This window comes from Capra hircus, chromosome 1, assembly GCF_001704415.2.
Source record: "Capra hircus breed San Clemente chromosome 1, ASM170441v1, whole genome shotgun sequence".
NCBI lineage: Eukaryota > Metazoa > Chordata > Mammalia > Artiodactyla > Bovidae > Capra > Capra hircus.
In genome coordinates this window covers 70,542,235-70,561,767 of record NC_030808.1, presented here as the reverse complement: position 1 = coordinate 70,561,767, position 19,533 = coordinate 70,542,235, and the positions used below count along the sequence as shown (strand labels likewise).

The 19,533-nt window shown below is 47.2% G+C and overlaps 2 protein-coding genes across 2 annotated transcripts in view; both read left to right on the top strand.

Annotated features, from left to right (window-relative positions):
- On the top strand, positions 5,984-18,578 carry ZDHHC19 (zinc finger DHHC-type containing 19). The gene is made up of 8 exons (XM_013963477.2): positions 5,984-6,246; positions 6,561-6,682; positions 7,227-7,366; positions 8,149-8,321; positions 8,685-8,790; positions 17,137-17,222; positions 17,565-17,769; positions 18,357-18,578. The coding sequence occupies exons 1-8, from the start codon at positions 6,101-6,103 to the stop codon at positions 18,474-18,476; spliced, it is 1,098 nt and encodes a 365-aa protein (XP_013818931.2). The 5' UTR covers positions 5,984-6,100; the 3' UTR covers positions 18,477-18,578.
- Positions 8,733-19,533, top strand: part of TFRC (transferrin receptor) — a 147,185-nt gene continuing 136,384 nt past the window's right edge. The window contains exon 1 of the mRNA XM_013963470.2: positions 8,733-8,790. The gene's annotated coding sequence lies outside the window, so the exon portion shown is untranslated. The remainder of the gene's footprint in view (positions 8,791-19,533) is intronic.

The following is a 19,533-nucleotide window of genomic DNA, read 5'->3' as shown; positions in this document are numbered from 1 at the left end:
GCAAAGACGCAGGCTGACTCAGCTTCTCAAACCATTTCCACAGGAATGCTCCCCGCTCCCTGGGTCATTCATCTCTACCCTGGTGAGAAGCCTTGAGCTTAATCATCCAAAGCCCTGAACTTTAGACTTCCTGAGAGCAGAACACAGGGCTTCCCTGGTGGCTCGGTAGTAAAGAATCCACCAGCCAATGCAGAAGACGCAAGTTTGATCCCGGGGTCAAGGAGATCCCCTGGAGAAGGAAGTGGCTACTCACTCCAATATTCTTGCCTAGAAAATCACATGGACAGAGGAGCCTGGCGTGCTGTAATCCATGGGGTGGCAAATGGTCAAACACGACTGAAGCAACTGAACAACAAAACAGAGCAGAACACAGGATGCTGAGGATGTTCTCTGAAACTTCTTTGGGACAGAATTGTGGGGCGGAGGTGGGGGAGGCAGGAGAGGAGGTCTGAAGAGCAGGAGGGAAGGCCGCTGAGCAGGGGCTGGGAGGCCCAGGGGAGACTGGCTAATCCTCAGGATGGATGGTGACGCAAGGAAGAAGGGCAGGTGGTTGGGGAGAGGGAAGGCTTTAGCTCTCAAGTGGTGCTTCTGCCTCACCCAGAGTCCCTAAGTGACTATCTTTATACAGTGGGACCCACAGATTAGTTAAGGCCAGTCTGTCCATAGCTAAGGTGTGTCTAGAAGATGAGGTGGGCCAGCCAATCAGATTCTTCTCTTGTTAATTTAGGACTGCTACCTGTGGAACCTTGATTTTTAGAATCAAGAAGAATGAAGTCTTTATTTATTTATTTATTCTTGTTTAATTAATCATAGGATAACATAAGACATCTATTACTTCAGTTCTGGCTTTTCTCAGTGTAAGGGTCACTTTTGAAAAATACAAACTGATCATAAATTTTATCAGTTATTCCCTAGGGCTCTTAAATCATTTGATAGTCAATGGCCAGTCTTTCTCTTTTAAAATACTTCTTAATGAGATAAAATTCACATAATATTCACTACCTCAGTCATTTTAAAGTAATTCAGTGCAGTGTAGTATATTCATTTGTGTACCCATCACCATTAATCTAACTGCAGAATATTTTTATTCCCCAAAGAAACCTCATGCTTCTCAATTATTTTTTTCTCTCACCCCTTGGCAACCATTAGTCTACTTTCTATGAATTTGCCAGTTCTGGACATTTCATCTAAATAAAATCATGCAATATGTGGCTTTCTGTATTTGAATTCTTTCATCTAACATAATGTTTTCATGGTTTATCCATCTTGTAGCACGTATCAGTGCTCACTCCTTTTAATGGCTGAGTAATATTCCATTGTTGAAGAAGGCAATGGCACCCCACTCCAGTACTCTCCCCTGGAAAATCCCATGGGCGGAGGAGCCTGGTAGGCTGCAGTCCATGGGGTCGCTAAGAGTCAGATGCGACTGAGCGACTTCACTTTCACTTTTCCTTTCATGCATTGGAGAAGGAAATGGCAACCCACTCCAGTATTCTTGCCTGGAGAATCCCAGGGATGGGGGAGCCTGGTGGGCTGCCGTCTCTGGGGTCGCACAGAGTCGGACATGACTGAAGCAACTTAGCAGTAGCAGCAATATTCCATTGTATGGATATATACCAGATTTTAAAAATCAGGTAATGGCATTTATTCATCAGCTAATGAACATTTGGTTTGTTTCCATATTTGGCTATTATGAAAATTGCTGCTCCTTTACTAAACTCTTTTATTAGCGCTAATTGAATGTGTGTGTGTATGTGTATGTGTTCTTCAGGGATTTCCATATGCAATATTGTGTCATCTGCAAATGGAGATAGTTTTACTTCTTTTTTTCTGACGTAGATGCTTTTATTTCTTTTTCTCTCCTAATAGCTCTATAGAACTTCCAGTACAGGGTTAAACAGAAGTGGCAAAAGCAGGTGTGCTTGTCTTTTTCCTAATCTGACAGAGAAAAGTTTTCAGTCTTTCACTATTATGATGCTGCGCTTAGTCTCTCAGTCGTGTCCAACTCTTTGCGACCCCATGGAATGTAGCCCACCAGGCTCCTCTGTCCATGGGGATTCTCCAGGCAAGAATACTGGAGTGGGATTATGACACTAGCTGTGGGTTTTTCAACAATGTCCTTCCTCAGATTGACGAAGTCCCCTTCTATTCCTAGTCTGTCAAGGAACCATGGATGGATTTTGCCAAATGCTTTTTCTTTTTAAAATTAGTATATTTTTATTGGAGTATGCTGCTGCTGCTGCTATGTCGCTTCAGTTGTGTCCTACTTTGTGCGACCCCGCTAGGCTCCTCTGTCTCTGGGATTCTTCAGGCGAGAATACTGGAGTGGGATGCCATTGCCTTCTCCAATGCATGAAAGGGAAAAGTGAGAGTGAAGTTGCTCAGTCATGCCAACTCTTAGCGACCCCATGGACTTCAGCCTACCAGGCTCCTCTGTCCATGGCATTTGCCAGGCAAAAATACTGGAATGGGTTGCCATTTCCCTCTCCAGGGAATCTTCCTGACCCAGGGATTGAACTCATGTCTCCTGTATTGGCAGGTGGATTCTTTACCACTGAGCCACCTGGGAAACCTGTTGTAGTGTATACAGAAGTGGAAATACAATGTCCTACGCATGAAACCTATATAATGTTAAAACCAATGTTACCGCAATGAAATAAATTTAATTAAAAATTTAAAAGTTGTATTCTAATATAACTTCAATCAACATCATAAAATGCTACTTCTTTTGTAAGATTTTAAATGTCACTTTGCAATAAGTTATCATTGTACTTGAACTTGGCATTGTTTTGTGTTACAATTGAGATGGAAAAGGAAGATGCTAGTATTAAATGAAAGGTGATGTTTGAGTGGGGCCTCATTTCTCATTCATTAGTGAATATTTTTGTGTTCTGATGTTTTCATTTACTATACAACTTATAAGTTTAGAGAGTCAAATGATGACAACTAAGAATGCAAAAAGTCTTCCGGATCCTAAAACTACAAACATCAAAATACATGGTGCTGAATTCAGTAAATCAATGAAACAAAAAGTCCACAAACTCTAAAGATTAGACATAGAGTGTTTATTAGGGAATGATTTGGGGACCAACACCTGTGAAAGGAGAGGGAAAGAAGGAAAAGAAGGAAGCAAGGCTGAGCAGAGGGAGATGCTGATCTGTGGTAAGGGCCTCAGCCTCCTCCAAGGTCACATGGGGGCTAGGATGGCTCCTCAGAATTGTCTTCCACTGGAAAAGCATCTGGACCTTTATATCCTCATGTTGGACCACTCCTTGGATGCAAGCTGTCCCTGAAAAGAGGTGGGACCCTGGGTGAGACAATTTTCTTTAGGGGAGGCAATCTCCGAAGCTGAGGAAGTTTTCTAGTGTTGGGGGAGTAAGCTCTTCATTCCTGAGAGGATTCTGGGAGGCACCTCACAGAGTTACCTGCACATCTTAGTATGTATGAAGAACTTAGTATCTGTCATAAGAGGGAAAGGAACATTTATTCCATAAATGATGCTGGAACAATTGATTATAATGATGTGGGGAAAAAACACGATTAGACCTTCACCTAGAATCTTACCCTGACATTACTTTCAGATGGGCTTAAGAGTTAAATGAAAAAGAAAACAAGAAATATAAATATCAGGTAGAAGAAGGGAAAATAAGGTAAGATAATGCTAAGGAAATGATCCATAGATTTGATTACATAAAAACAACAAAAACTTTACACTAAACATTGCATGCAAAATTAAAAGACAAACAATAAATTGGGAACATATTTGTAATAAACACAGCTAGAATTTTTAAGATAAAAGAGCTCCTGCAAATCTGAAAGAAAAACCCAACACTTCCATCAAAATCACAGTGAGATATCATTTTATACCTATTAGGATAGATATTATAAAAGACAAACAGAAATAGAAGAAAACAAAAAGCGTTAGCATGGATGTGAAGAAATTGAAGTCCTTGTCCATTGTTAGCAGGAATGTAAAACAATGCAGCTGTAATAGAAAATACTACAGCGGTTCCTCTAAACACTAAACAGAATTACCATATGACCCGGAAATTCCGCTTCTGGATATATACCCAAAAGACTGAAAAGCAGGAACTTGAATAAACACTTGTGCACCCATGTTCATAGCAACATTATTCACAATGGCCAGAAGGTGGAAACAGTCTAAATGTCTATCAGCAGATGAATGAATAAACAAAATGCGGCATATGCATACAATTAAATATTGTTCAGTCTTAAAAAGCAAAAAAATTCCAATACATGTTACAACATACCAACTTCTAGGACTGCTAAAGCTCAAGGATGAATCTTGAGGACCTTATGCTAAGTGGAATAAGGAAGAGTCAAAAGGACAGATGTATGATTCCACTTTTGTGAGAAATAGTCGAATTCATAGAGACAGAAAGTAAAACAGTGGTTACCGTGAACTGGGGGGAGGTGGAGTGAGGAGTTATTGTTTAATGGTATAGAGTTTCCTCTTGGGATGATGAAAAAGTTCTGGAGTGGATAGTACTGATGGTTTATAATAACATATGTATATTTACCACAATAAAAAACAGATAAAAATACTCCACATTTGAAATATGAACAAGAAAAAGGTATACAAAGGCAATTCACAAAGCTACAATAAAATGATCTATGGATATATAAAATATTTAATTTCATAAGTAATTTAAGGAGATACAAAAGATCAAGTTATGGAGCAAAGAACACAATGAAGTGTGGGAGCAAGCCCTGAGAATATATGTGGCAGAGAATTCCAGGGAAAGAGACGAGTTAGTGTGAAGAACCCAGGACTGGAATATACCAGGTGTGTTTGAGGAACAGCAAGGAGTGCTGCGTGCCTGGCTGGTGTTGAGTGAGTAAGGGGCTGAGTGTTGAGAAACAAGGTCAGAGTCAGTGGGGAAAGACCAGAAAGGACCTTGGAAGCCTTGGCAAGAACTTTGGACTTTACTCTGAGGGGGCTGGGAACAATTGGAGGGTTCTAAACAGAGGTCATGGTCTAAATTTTAAAAAGACAGTGACTTCATCTCAGTGGCCTCCTCAGTTGGTTGGTGGTAGCCCAGGGACGGCGGGGCCTGGTGGGCTGCTGTCTATGGGGTCGCACAGAGTCGGACACGACTGAAGCGACTTAGCAGTAGCAGCAGCCTCGGTTCTGAAGCTAATCTGAGGCACCCAAGCCGCAGGCCTGTGTGCTAGCTGCAAGAGAGGTTTCGAATGTGGGTGTCTGGCATTTTCAGGTCCAGCCAGGCTGGAGAAACAGTCTTTGCCTTCATCAAGACTTACAGCTCAGGGAATCCTCCAAACACAGGCAGGTTCTGATGCTCAGTGGCTAAAGCAAACGGCAAGTATCACTTGTATGTAACAGAAAACCCAGTCATTTCCTCACATAATAAGCAGCTAAGAGGGAGGTAGTTCAAGGCTTGGGGCAGTGACTCAATGTCATTACTATCACTCTGTCTGTGCCCCGTGTTGACTTATTGCCTTATGGGTTGAGGTGGACCCAGCCAGCACATCTAGGTTCAAAACAGGAAGAAAGGGGCAAAACTGCACCGTGTCTTCCCCCCTCTTTAATCAGGAAAGCAAAAGCCTTTCCAGAAACCCTGCAACATCTACTCTGTCTCATTGACCAGAATTGTGTCATGAAGCCAACCCTGGAAACAAGGGAAGATTTAGCTGCCTCCTCTCCCAAAGTGAGATTTTGTAATAACAAAAAAGGAACAGATGGAGACAGAACGATGAACACTGTTTCCTCGATGAGCACTGATCCTGAAAGGGTGAGCAGCATCACCCATCTTCTCCCCACGTTTCTCTAATCTCACGTGGTCTTGAAGCCAACCTTGCAGGGACAGGACCCTTCAGTCCCCAGCACAAGCAGGGATGTAGTTTGTTGTCAGGAGTGATGCTCACTGGCTGCAGACAGTTGCGCTGGAGAGCCGCTAGCCCCATTCTCCTCAGCCTCTGTGATGTCACACTGGGACTCCTTTCCTTCCACACTGGGCTGTGGCTTCCAAGGCTGCTGTGGCCATGGGGCTCCCAGAGCCAGCAGCGGGAAGGGAGCCTGCTGACTCTCATCTCCCCTGGGGGCATAGGAGGTCCAGCCATGCCGCTCTTGAAGGATGACATGCCGCTCATGAAGGAGCCCCACCCCTCACCTCAGGCCCCGCTCCCCTGGGTCCTCCCAAGCTTATTTGCCGCCTTCAACGTGGTGCTGCTGGTCATTTTCAGTGGCCTTTTCTTCGCATTTCCGTAAGTCTCCCACACAAGCTATCTGGTTTCTTACAGAGCAACAGAAAGGAAAGCAGATAATGATAGTACGGAGGCAGGGGGAGTGCAGAAGAGGGGTCAGGAAGGCAGGATGTTCTAGGCAAAGGGAACTGAATGCTATTAGAGGTATAGAGGGCTTGGTGCATTTGGGAGCTGCAGGTGGTTGGTAATACAGGGTGACTGGTGGAGTCTCTATGGATCTGTCACAAGCCTGGATATTTAGAGCAGGGTTCATGGTCTGTGGGTGCTGACTAGGTGAACTGGAGCTTCAGGGCTGAGTCCTGCTCTTGTTTCAGCTGCAGGTGGCTGGCCCAGAATGGGCAATGGGCCTTTCCCATCATCGCAGGCCTCCTCTTTATCCTCACCTTCTTCAGTCTCATTTCACTCAACTTCTCAGACCCGGGTATCTTGCATCAAGGTGAGACATTGGCTCCCTGGGGCGCCTGCCTGCAGGGGTGATCCCTAAAGTGCTCCTCCCATCTCCCCCCACCACCACTGGGGCCTTAGGGCTCCTTCGCCCCACGTCCTCATTTTCTCAGGCCCCGCATCTGCCACTTCATTTCTTGAGCCATGGAGGTGTGAAAAACACAGAATCTTGGAGGTTTTCCAGTTTCCTTGGAGGGTAGGGCCAGGGCAGAAGTTTCTTGGGAGAGAAGCCAGCTGTTCACAACCACTGATTTTTCTCTTCCTCCTCCCTACCACACAAATTCCGTAAAGCGGTCATAGTACCGAAGGCCTGAGTTCACGAAGGACTCCTTGGGCTGGAAACCCACTTTCCCTGTGACTACCAGCCTCTCTAAGCTTGGCCAGCTTGCTCAGTGGGGACTAAGGATTCCCCTGCCACCTGGTCCCCACGCTTCCTGAGCCCAGGGATGTCGTGGGGCTGCCCGCCTCCACCCTTCTGCTGCAGCAGACTGATGTGAAGGGCCTCGGGCTGCTGCTCAATCCTCTTCCCATGCCAGGATCCAATGAACAGGGGCCCCTGATGGTACATGTGGTATGGGTGAACCACAGGGCCTTCCGCCTGCAGTGGTGCCAAAAGTGCTGCTTCCACCGCCCGCCCCGGACCTACCACTGTCCCTGGTGCAACATCTGTGTGGAGGTAAGTGCCCCTATCTCCTGCCCACCTACTCTCCCGGCACCTGTCTGGGACCAGGAAGCCTACTCACATGGGGGCCAGTGGTGGGCGTGAAATGACTTCTGTAATTCCCAGCCACTCTTGATCACTCAGGCAGGTCACTGCCTCTGTGCCTGCATCTTTTCCGGGAGACTGGCCCCTTTCTGCACTGGTGCTAACATTGTAGAGGGGCATCCACATCTATGCTGGGCCTGGTCAGACACTGCTGTTCTTCCCAGGCTCAATGACACTGGATGTCCAAATGCCCTTGGCAGGCTGCAGGACCAGCCAGGGGAACATCCTGCCTCTTCTGAATGTCTAGGCCAGAGGGTCTCCTGGTCTCCTGGGTTCTGAGTGCACAGTCTGCAACAGTTCAGCAATGTGCTGTCTTAACTGGTCCTTACAACCCTGGGAGACTGGCTGGGCAAGCGTGTTATTATTAGGCCCACCCAGTGGATGAGAAAACAGATGCCCAGAGATATTCTATGTCCTGTCTGAAGTTACACCAGGATTTGTCCCAGAGAAGACCAGGCAGGTCCTGTCTCCAAAGCCTCTTGACAAGACGTGCAGCTCTGTGAGCCCTGCGGTGCTCTAACTGGGGGAATGCCAGCAGGGTTAAGGACTTTGAGACTTAGATTTTCCCTAGGAATGGGAGCCACTTCCTGAGGTCAAGGGCAGGTGGTTTAGAGGGAGAGCATAAGATTTGGGGGCGATGGAGCCTGGATCAGAGATTGGGTCAAGGCCTGAGCCTTCTCCCTCTTGCCTAGGACTTTGACCACCACTGCAAGTGGGTCAATAACTGCATCGGTCACCGCAACTTCCGCTTCTTCATGCTGCTTGTCCTGTCCTTATGCCTCTACTCGGGTGCCATGCTGGTCACCTGCCTGATCTTCCTGGTGCGTACGACGCACCTATCCTTCTCCATGGACAAGGCCATCGCGTATCCGCTGGGGTGTGGGGACCCACGACCAAACAGTGAGGGTGGCGAGGAGCTGTCAACAGAGGGGCGGGGTCACGGGGCGGGCAGAGCTAATGGTGAGCAGGGTTAGACGGTGAAGCCGCCTGACAGGACTGATCTGAGACGAGGTGAGGACAGCTAGGGTCAGAGAGATGGGTGGGGATAGGAGGAACTGTGAAGGGGTGAGCTGGCAGAGTCAAGGATGGAGAATGCTAGAGGTGGCACGGGCCCTAGGCAGCAGGGTGGGCAGGGAGCTGGTGGGCGGGGCTTCGTGTGGGCGGGGTTACACGAGGGCCGGGGCCAAGGAGGTCTGCCCGGAGGCGCTGCTCCTTAGCTGCTGCGCAGCATCTTGGTTGCTGTACCCGCCGCCGGCTTCCTGGTGCCCCTCTTCCTGTTGCTGCTGATCCAAGTCATGTCGGTGAGCGCGGCGGAGCGGTCCTACGAGGGCAAGGTACGTGGGGACGAGCGGGGCGCCATAATGGTATCGGGCTGTGGGTGGTCACCTTACCCCTCCGGGCTTCCGCACCTTCCGCTTTCTCCTTCGCCCTAGTCTTTGATGGCCTGAGCTCTCTCGAAGGTGCCTCTTGAGCCCTTCCAGACGCAGATTCAGCTCAGATCTCACCTCCTTCCGGAGCTCGGCAGTCACTCTTCTTGCGTCGAAGGTGCACTAGTGAGGGCTAGGCCCCGTGCGCATTATTTTGAGCCATGGGCGTGGAGGAGAGTGAGGCTGCATCCTGAGAGTGTGCTGACAAGGAAACGGAAATCAGAGTAACTCATCAGACACCAGCGAACGCGCTGAGAGAGGGGCCTCCCGACATTGTGTAGCACAAACTCAGAGCACTGAGAGTTCAGTGAGGACCGCGGTGTTGAGTAGGACGTGCCACTTAGCGGGTTTGGACGACAGAAGGCGAGGCATTGCTGTGAGGCGCAAAGAGTGCAAAAAAAGCATGGAAGCCTAAAAGTCTGTGGAATGTTGGTAGGAGGGTGAGGGAACACTGCTGATCGCCGCAGGTGTGGCATGCGCAGTCAAGTGATCTGCCTGGGACTGACCAGATTTACAAGGCAAAGAAGTCAGGTGGATAATTTAATCTTGGTGCAGTGGAAACTTGGAAACCTTGATAGGACTTTTTTCTTTACACACAGTAAAATTCACCCTTTTTAGTGCACAGTTGTATGAGTTTTGACAAACATACAGTTCTGTAATCACTGCCATAACCAAGATTTAGACTAGCTCCATCCACCCTCCCCTCACTCCCCAAATTCCCTCATGGGATTTGTAGTCCATTTCTTTCCCAACTTGCAGCCCCTGGCAAATACGGAATTGTTTTCTAGCCCAACAGTTTCTCCTTTTTCAGAATTTCATATAAATATAATCATCGCCTTCTGAGTCTGGTTTCATTCACTCAATGTAATCCATTTGAGATTCATCCAGGTTGTTTCCCGTATCAGGAGTTTCCCTCTCTTTGCTTCGGTAGTATCTCATCATACAGGTGTGTCACAGCTTTTTTACTCTTTTTTGCCAGTTGAAGGATATCTGCATTGTTTTTGGATTTTGGTGACTGTAAATGAGGCAGGACAGGAGAATGTTGGATCCCACCAAAAAAAGATAACCCATGTCCAAGGGCAAAGGAGAAGCCCCAGCAAGATGGTAGGAGGGGCAAAATCACTTTTAGAATCAAACTCAATACTCGCCAGAGAAACCTGGAGGGCTCAAACAAACCTTGTGTGCACCAGGACCCAGAGACCTCACAGAGGCTGAGCCAGAACTGTGTTTGAGTGTCTCCTGCCGAGATACGAGATACGGGTCAGCAGTGGCCTGCCGCAAGGGCAGGGGCTCTGGGTGCAGTAGACCTGGGTATGGCATAAACCCTCTTGGAGGAGGTTTCCATTAACCCCAGCATAGAGTCGCCAGAACTTACACAGGACTGGGGAAACAGACTCTTAGAGGATACAGACAAAACTTTGTGCAGACCAGGACCCAGGAGAAAGGAGCAGTGACCCCACAAGAGACTGACCCAGACTTGCCTGTGAGTGTCCAGGAGCCTCTGGCAGAGGCGTGGGTCAACGGTGGCCTGCTGCAGGGTTGGGGGCACTCAGTGCCGCAGTGCATGCATGGGACCTTTTAAAGGAGGTCACCATTATCCTCATTCAGTTCAGTTCAGTTCAGTTGCCCAGTCATGTCTGACTCTTTATGACCCCATGGACTGCAGCACGCCAGGCCTCCCTGTCCATCACCAACTCCTGGAGTTTACTCAAACTCATGTCCATTGAGTCAGTGATGCCATCCAACCATCTCACCCTCTGTTGTACCCTTCTCCTCCTACCTTCAGTCTTTCCCAGCATCAGAGTCTTTTCCAGTGAGTCAGTTCTTTGCATCAGGTGGCCAAAGTATTGGAATTTCAGCTTCAGCATCAGTCTTTCCAATGAATATTCAGGACTGATTTCCTTTAGGATGGACTGGTTGGATCTCCTTGCAGTCCAAGGGACTCTCAAGAGTCTTCTCCAACACCACAGTTAAAAAGCATCACTTCTTCGGCACTCAGCTTTCTTTATAGTCCAGCTCTAATCCATACATGACTGCTGGAAAAACCATAGCTTTGACTAGATGGAACTTTGTTGGCAAAATAATGTCTCTGCTTTTTAATATGCTATCTAGGTTAGTCATAACTTTTCTTCCAAGGAGCAAGCATCTTTTAATTTCATGGCTGCAGTCACCATCTGCAGTGATTTTTGAGCCCCCGCAAATAAAGTATGTCACTGTTTGCACTGTTTCCCCACCTATTTGCCATGAAGTGATGGGACCAGATGCCATGATCTTAGTTTTCTGAATGTTGAGTTTTAAGCCAACTTTTTCACTCTCCTCTTTCACTTTCATCAAGAGGCTCTTTAGTTCTTCTTCACTTTCTGCTATAAGGGTGGTATCATCTGCATATCTGAGGTTATTGACAATCTTAAGTGATCTGTCTGGGATTGACCAGATTTAAAAGGCAAAGAAGTAAGGTGGATAATTTAATGTTTGTGCAGTGGAAACTTGGCAATCTTAATTCTAGCTTGTGCTTCATCCAGCCCAGCGTTTCTCATGATGTACTCTGCATATCAGTTAAATAAGCAGGGTGACAATATACAGCTCTATACAGTCAGCAAAAACAAGACCGGGAGTTGACTGTGGCTCAGATGATGAACTCCTTATTGCCAAATTCAGACTTAAATTGAAGAAACCACTAGACCGTTCAGGTATGACCTAAATAAAATCCCTTACAAATAGACGGTGGAAGTGACAAATAGATTCAAGGGATTAGATCTGATAGACAGAGTGCCTGAAGAACAATGGATGGAGGTTCGTGACATTGTACCGGAGGCAGGGATCAAGACCTTCCTCAAGAAAAAGAAATGCAAAAAGGCAAAATGATTGTCTGAGAAGGCTTTACAAATAGCTGAGAAAAGAAAAGAAGGAAAAGGCAAAGGAGAAAAGGAAAGATATAGCTATTTGAATGCAGAGTTCCAAAGAATAGCAAGGAGAGATAAGAAAGCCTTCCTCAGTGACCAATGCAAAGAAATAGAGGAAGACAATAGAATGGGAGAGACTAGAGATCTCTTCAAGAAAATTAGAGATCTTTTCAAGAAAATCAGAGATACCAAGGGAACATTTCATGCAAAGATAGGCACAATAAAAGACAGAAATGGTATGGACCTAACAGAAGCAGAAGATATTAAGAAGAGGTGGCAAGAATACACAGAAGAACTGTACAAAAAAGATCTTCATTACTCAGATAACCATGGTGGTGTGATCACTCACCTAGAGCCAGACATCTTGGAATGCAAAGTCAAGTAGGCCTAAGGAAGCATCACTACAAGCAAAGCTAGTGGAGGTGATAGAATTCCAGTTGAGCTGTTTCAAATCCTGAAAGATGATGCTGTGAAAGTGCTGCACTCAATATGCCAGCAAATTTGGAAAACTCAGCAGTGGCCACAGGAGTAGAAAAGGTCAGTTTTCATTCCAATCCCAAAGAAAGGCAATGCCAAAGAATGTTCAAACTATCACACAATTGCACTCATCTCACATGCTAGCAAAGTAATGCTCAAAATTCTCCAAACCAGGCTTCAACAGTACATGAACCATGAACTTCCAAATGATCAAGCTGGATTTAGAAAAGGCAGAGGAACCAGAGATCAAATAGCCAACATCTGTTGGATCATTGAAAAAGCATAAGAGTTCCAGAAAAACATCTACTTTATTGACTATGCCAAGGCCTTTGACTGTGTGGATCACAACAAACTATGGAAAATTCTTAAAGAGATGGGAATACCAGACCACCTTACCTGCCTCCTGAGAAATCTGTATGCAGGTCCAGAAGCAACAGTTAGAACTGGATGTAGACTGGTTCTAAATAGGAAAAGGAGTATGTCAAGGCGGTATACTGTCACCCTGCTTATTTTAACTTGTATGCAGAGTACATCATGAGAAACACTGGGCTGGATGAAGCACAAGCTGGAATTAAGATTGCCGGGAGAAATATCAATAAACTCAGATATGCAGATGACACCACCTTTACAGCAGAAAGCGAAGAAGAACCAAGGAGCCTCTTGATGAAAGTGAAAGAGGAGAGTGAAAAAGTTGGCTTAAAACTCAACATTCAGAAAACTAAGATCAAGGCATCCAGTCCCATCACTTCATGGCAAATAGATGGGAAATAATGGAAACAGTGAGAGCCTTTATTTTCTTCGGCTCCAAAATCACTGCAGATGATGACTGCAGCTATGAAATTAAGACACTTGCTCCTTGGAAGAAAAACTATGACCAACCTAGACAGTATATTAAAAAGCAGAGACATTACTTTGCCAACAAAAGTCCGTCTAGTCAAAGCTATGGTTTTTCCAGCAGTCATGTATGGATGTGAGAGTTGGACTATAAAGGAAGCTGAGTGCCAAAGAAGTGATGCTTTTGAACTGTGGTGTTGGAGAAGACTCTTGAGAGTCCGTTGGACTGCAGAGAGATCCAACCAGTCCATCCTAAAGGAAATCAGTCCTGAATATTCATTGGAAAGACTGACGCTGAAGCTGAAACTCCAGTACTTTGGCCGCCTGATGCAAAGAACTGACTCATTGGAAAAGACTCTGATGCTGGGAAAGATTGAAGGTAGGAGGAGAAGGGTACAACAGAGGATGAGATGGTTGGATGGCATCACTGACTCAATGGACATGAGTTTGAGTAAACTCCAGGAGTTGATAAAGGACAGGGAGGCCTGGTGTGCTGCAGTCCATGGAGTCACATAGAGTCGGACACGATTGAGTGACTGAAGTGAACTGAAATGAGGCCGTTTATAAATGTTGGTGGACAGGCATGTGAATACAAGTTTTCATTTTGGGGGGGGAGGGATATGTACTTAAGAGTGGTGTTGCTGTGTATATAGTAACTGTATGTTTACCTTTATAAGAAACTGCCACACTGTGTTCCCACATGGCTGTGCCGCTGCAGTTTCCACGAGCAGTGTGTAGGGATTCCAGTTGCTCTGCATTGCTAACACTTGGCATTGTCATTTTTCGAAAAATTGAGCCGATCTAAGAAATGCACAGTGATGTCTCATTGTGGTCTTAATTTGCATTCTCCTAATGACTAATGATTTTGAGCATCTTTTCATGTTCTTGTTTGTCATCAGTTCATCTTTTTAAGAAAGTATTCATTTATGTAACTGCACCGGGTCTTAATTGCAGTTTGTGAGACGTTTGATCTTCCTTTTGGCTTGTGGGATCTTTTAGTTGCACGGCATTCGAACTCTTGGTTGTGGCGTGTGGGATCCAGTTCCCTGACCAGGGATGAGTCTGTGTAATGTTGGTAGGGCCCTCTGCATTGGGAGCGCAGAGTCTTAGCACTGGACCACCAAGGAAGTCCTGCCATCATTTTATCTTTGATTAGAAGTCTTTTCCAGTCATTTGACCATTAAAAGTTGGTTTGCCTTCTTAACATTGAGTGTTAAGATTTCTATGGGTCAGGTGGTAAAGGATCTGCCTGCAATGTGGGAAACCTGGGTTCAATCCCTGGGTTGGGAAGATTCCTTGGAGAATGGAATGGTTACCTACTCCAATATTCCATGGACTGTATAGTCCATGGGGTTGCAAAGAGTTGGACTTGACTGGGCGACTTTCACTTCACGATTTCTATATTCAAGATTCAGATATGTGTTTTGCAAATATTTTCTCCATATCTGTGGCTTGTCATCTCATTTTCTCAACAGTATCTTCCAAAGATCGGAAGTTTTAAGTTTTGATGAATTATGTTACCAGTTTTTTCTTTTATGGATTGTGCTTTGGTATGTAACTAAGAAATCTTTGCCTAACCCAAAGTCATAAAGATTTTCTCTTATATTTTCTTCTAGATATTTTATTTTTAGGTTTTATATTTAGGACTATGATTCATTTGTGGTTAAATTGTGTATATGATACAAGGTATGGGTCAAGATTTATTTTTTTTGCTTATGGGTTATTTTGGCACCATTTTTGGAAAAGATTATCCTTCCATTGAGTTGCCTTTGAATATCTGTCAAAAAACAATGGACTGTACAGGTGAAGATGTATTTCTGGACCTTTTTTTTTTTTTTTTTAAATCAATACCACCCTGTCTTGCTTAGCAGCTTTATATTGTCTTGAAATCATGCAATGTGAGTTCTCCTACTTTATTATTTTACAAAGTTTTGTTGGTTATTCTATTTACCTTGACTTATCTTACCTAAATTTATATAAATTTTAGAATCAAGTTGTCGATTTCTATAAGAGCATTTGCTGAGATTTTCATTTGGATTTTGTTTAAACCTATAGATCAGTTTTGAAAATTGACATTTTAATAATACTGAGTTTTTGAATCCATGAACATGGTATATCTCTCCATTTATTCAGAGCTTCTTTGATTTATTTCATTAGTGTCAATTTTCAGCATATAGATCTTGACTCCATTGTGTTAGACCTTTTTCTAAATGTTTCATTTTTGTGTTATAATTTTTAAAATTTCATTTTCACTTGTATTTTAAAATAATTAAGCTGTACTGGGTCTTAGTTGCAGCATATGGGATCCTTAGTATCGACATGCAAACTCTTAGTTTGGGCATGTGGGATCTAGTTCCCTGACAAGGAATTGAACCTGGGTCCCCTGCATTGGGAATGTAGAGTCTTAGCCACTAGCCCAAGGGAAATCCCTCCATTTGTTTATTACTATAAGAAAATACAATGGATTTTTGTGTATTAGTCTTGAGTCTGACAATTTTTCTAGACTTATTTATTAGTTCTAATAGCTTTTTTGTTGATTTTACATAGAAAGTCACATCATGATTCATTTCTTCCTTTCCACAATGTATGGCTTTATTTCTTTTTCTTTTCCTGCATTACCTTGGACTTTCAGTACTGTGTTTACTCGGAGTGGTAAAGTGAACATCCCTTACCATGGGATTCCTTCCACGTGGCAATACTTTTTTATTAAAGCCTGTTTTAGGAAGCCTGTAGTTGGCTGCATCACTGAGGGGGAGTAGGTGGAGACACTGAGACAGCTGAAAGCACAGAGGTGACCTCTTTACCCACCATTTCCTATCCTTCCAGTCAAGACTTAATCACCCCACCCCACCCATTTTTGGTTCTCAGCTCCTGTGTGACTCCTCTGCACAGCCCTTACTCATCAGCCCCCTGTGGTCTTCATGTCTTCTCTCTCTAGCCTCAGTCCCTCATTTCAGCCTCTCCTGGGCAACCTTCTCCCTTCCCACATCCTGTGGTTCTCACAGCGCAAGTCAGGCCATAGGCCTGCCCTCCCTGCACTGCTCAGATGGGGCTGTCTCAATCCATATCTCCAGCCTTAAGAAACCTAAATGTGGTCTGCACCCTGATTCGCCAGACAGGGCTCTTTCTCATGTGCATGTGTGCTAAGCCACTTCAGTCATGTGCGACTCTGTGTGACACCATGGACTGTAGCCTGCCAGGCTCCTCTGTTCGTGGGATTCTCCAGGCAAGAATACTGGAGTGGATTGCCATTTTCTCCACGGGATCTTCCTGACCCAGGGATCGAGCCTGAGTCTCTTACATCTCCTGCATTGGCAGGCAGGTTCTTTACCACTAGTGCCACCTGGGAAGCCCTCTTTGCCAATACCAGAACCCATATCAGGCGTTCTTCACACACCTTGACTTCATTCCCTCTCTATCTCCAACTTCTGCTTGGCACTTGCTTATATCACAGGGCTCTGGAGCCAGACTGCATAAATTCAAATCACAGTTCTACAACACGCCAGCAAGGAGATCTTGGCTGTGTTACTGAGCCGTCTGGTGCCTCAGTATCCTCATCTGTGAAAGGGAGCAGTCTGGATTATAAACCACCCTTCCAGATAGTGAAATTCAGTAAAGGCACAATTTTAGGGAAAAAAAAAAAAGCAAAAAATGAGACGTGGGAAAGTAGAGAAGTTGAAGGAGCAAGGATGGAACTGTCTTTGGAGCAGTTTAACAGCAAAAGGAAGATCCAAGTGTGTCTGGAAGGAGATAGCAGAAGGAAGTGTGTGGCCAGGGGAGACAGAAGGGGAGGAGACTGCAAAAGTGGCTACAGGTGATAGGGGAGGACCCCTGGGCAGGCAGGAGATGTGGGTGTGGTGCCAGAGCTACTCACCAGTGGGTTGTGGGACACTTTACTTGACCCTCCGGCTCCTTTGTCCTTGGAGTCTGGCCGCAGCCCCAGGCTGGGCTGAGCTGACCAGCACTCGGAGGGCTGGTATGGGTGGCCTGCCCCGTCCTGCTGGATCTGAGCTCTTCTTTCTGTCCTCACCCACTCCAGTGCCGATACCTGCAGGGATACAACCCCTTCGACCATGGCTGTGCCAGCAACTGGTATTTAACAATTTGTGCACCGCTGGGACCCAAGTGAGTTGGCAAAGCAGAGGCCTGGTGGTGGCCCCTGGGGCTGGTGGGTGGGGTGAAGCTGGATGGTTTCCCCTGGCCCCTTAGCATAGCTCCTGGCCCCTGATGCTCACTGTTCCTCATCTTTGGGAGTTTTCTCCAGGGCCTAGTGGGAGCCCCTGAAGCCTCCCCTTCCTTCCCTCTGTGGGTTCTGGCCCCAAGAAGAGGGGTTAGAAGGGGCACTGCAGGCCGGAGGAGACAGGTGCCAGTTCCCTGCAGGGCCAGGCCCAGGCTGTGTGCCCCCCAGACTGAGAGGGACCAGGCCAGGAGGCAATGACCACCTGCATGTGGCTTGTTGCTCCCCAGGTATATGGCCGAAGCTGTCTGGCTGCAGAGAGTGGTGGGGTCTGACTGGGTGCCCATACAGACCCCGCGCTTCCCAACGTGCCCCTCCGTGCCCAGTCCCCCCGCCTTCCCTGGGCGTGGGTCTGCCCCCCAGCCTCAACCTCTGGGTCTCTACAAACCAGGGAAGGGTCCCCCAGGGAGCGGTGAGGCTGCAGTCCTCCAGGAGGTGAGTGTGTGTGTGTGTGTGTGTGTGTGCATGTGTGTGTGTTGGGAGAGGGCGCCTGCAGATTGTGGGTGTGGGGAGAAGCCCCCCGGTGCTGGGCTGGCCCTGAAGCTGGAACACTCAGCTGGAGAGAGGGGGATTTTAGGCCTGAAGAGCGTTGGCAGTAGAGCCACAGACCTCCAGAATACCCCAGGGGTCCCTGGACTCACAAAGGAAAAGGCCACACTGCTCACTTGCTGGGTGGCCTTGGGCCAGTCACTTCTCCTTTCTGGGCCTCAGTTTCCTCAGCTCTTCATGAGAATTGAGACTAGTCCAGTGGTTTACCATTGGCGGAGGTGGGGGTCGGGGATGGTGGGTATGGGATTCCATTATTTAAAGGCATCTTTTACTGTGAAACCGGGTCTGTGAATCATGTGGAAGTGGAGCATTAGGGAAGCAGTGGGGGTGGGTAACCCACAGCCCCCCAGGGACCCTGCTGGCCCCTCCTTTTGCTCTGCCTGTCAGTGGCCTGGGCAGTGTCTTGCTCCGCAGTGGGTGGGCTGTGGGGCGGGGCTCGAGGACAGCCCCCATCCGCCCCTCTCTGTGTTCAGCTCCACGCCAGCCCAGTGCTGCCCCAGCTGCGGGAGGCTCCCAGACAAGGCTCCGTCTATTTCTTGCCCTTTCGCCCCGGGAGATGCCAGGAGTCCCTGCCCCCGAACCTCACCTCTTGAGCCTCTCGGGAAGACCCTGTGCCCTGCCGCCTGCCCTTGCCCACTTCCCTGGCGGGAGTACTGAGACCCCAAGCGCATTAAATACCCTTTGCCTATCTTTTACAACTGCCTGCTGCACTGTCTGTGCGAGGGAGTGTGAAGGGGGCGGGCTCTGAAGGGCTGGGACAAAGCCCCAGGGAGGGAAGAGCCGAGGTCCAGCACTGACCGGCTCTGCGACCTTGGGCAAGACACTCAACATTGCTGTTATACTTCAAATGGGGCAACCATAGCAACCACGGAGAAGGCTGAAGATGAGGGGAGAGATGCCGGAGTGGCCGCCCAAGTCCCAGCCTCTGCCCTGTTGCACCCCTGTCTGACTGCAGGGGGCGCCCGTCGCCTGGGAATTCGCCAAGCTGGACCTGATTCAGCCGGCACGCTGGAGCCTACTGTGAGGGCTGGGCTGGCCCTCCGACTGGGAGTGGGCCCTCCCCCTGCTTCATCTTGGGAGGTAAAGGGGTGAGAGGGTTCTCTGTTACCCTCAGGATGGGCACTAACCACGCTGCTTCCTACCACCCGTGTATCCGGTGAGGCGGGTGTGGTGAAGATGCGAGGGAAGGGTTGGCTGAGCATCCCAGGGCCCCGTGGAGGTGTGCGCCTCTGTGCGCGTGCCTGTTTGTGTGTTGGGGCCCAGCCTGGGGAGGTGGGTGACCTACGATACAGGACTTGGCTCCAGTTCTCTCTAAGCTGGGTCCCCTTTGAGGCTGCCCTTCCCTCTTACTGCGCCCCAGGCCCAGCCTCACCCACCCCTCTGGCTCTAGCTCTTGAGCTCCTGGCCAGCCTCGTTCAACCCAGAGACTCCAGTTCTATCTCACCCCACTTGCCTTGGTCCCAGGGTCTCCCCTGTCCTAAGCCCTCTTGTTTTCTCAGCTTTCAGAATTAACCTTAGGTTCTGGGGAGGGATGCAAGGTACTCACCACCTTACAAAAAGGCAGCCCAGTTGTTTTTTTTTTTTTTTTTTCTTAATTTTTATTTTTACTTTATTTTACTTTACAGTACTGTATTGGTTTTGCCATACATT

Coding starts and splice junctions, on each gene's coding strand:
- ZDHHC19 (XM_013963477.2), top strand. CDS start 6,101: ATGCCGCTCTTGAAGGATGACATGCCGCTCATGAAGGAGCCCCACCCC. Junction 6,247..6,560: donor GGCCTTTTCTTCGCATTTCC/GTAAGTCTCCCA, acceptor CTCTTGTTTCAG/CTGCAGGTGGCTGGCCCAGA. Junction 8,322..8,684: donor TCCATGGACAAGGCCATCGC/GTATCCGCTGGG, acceptor GCTGCTGCGCAG/CATCTTGGTTGCTGTACCCG.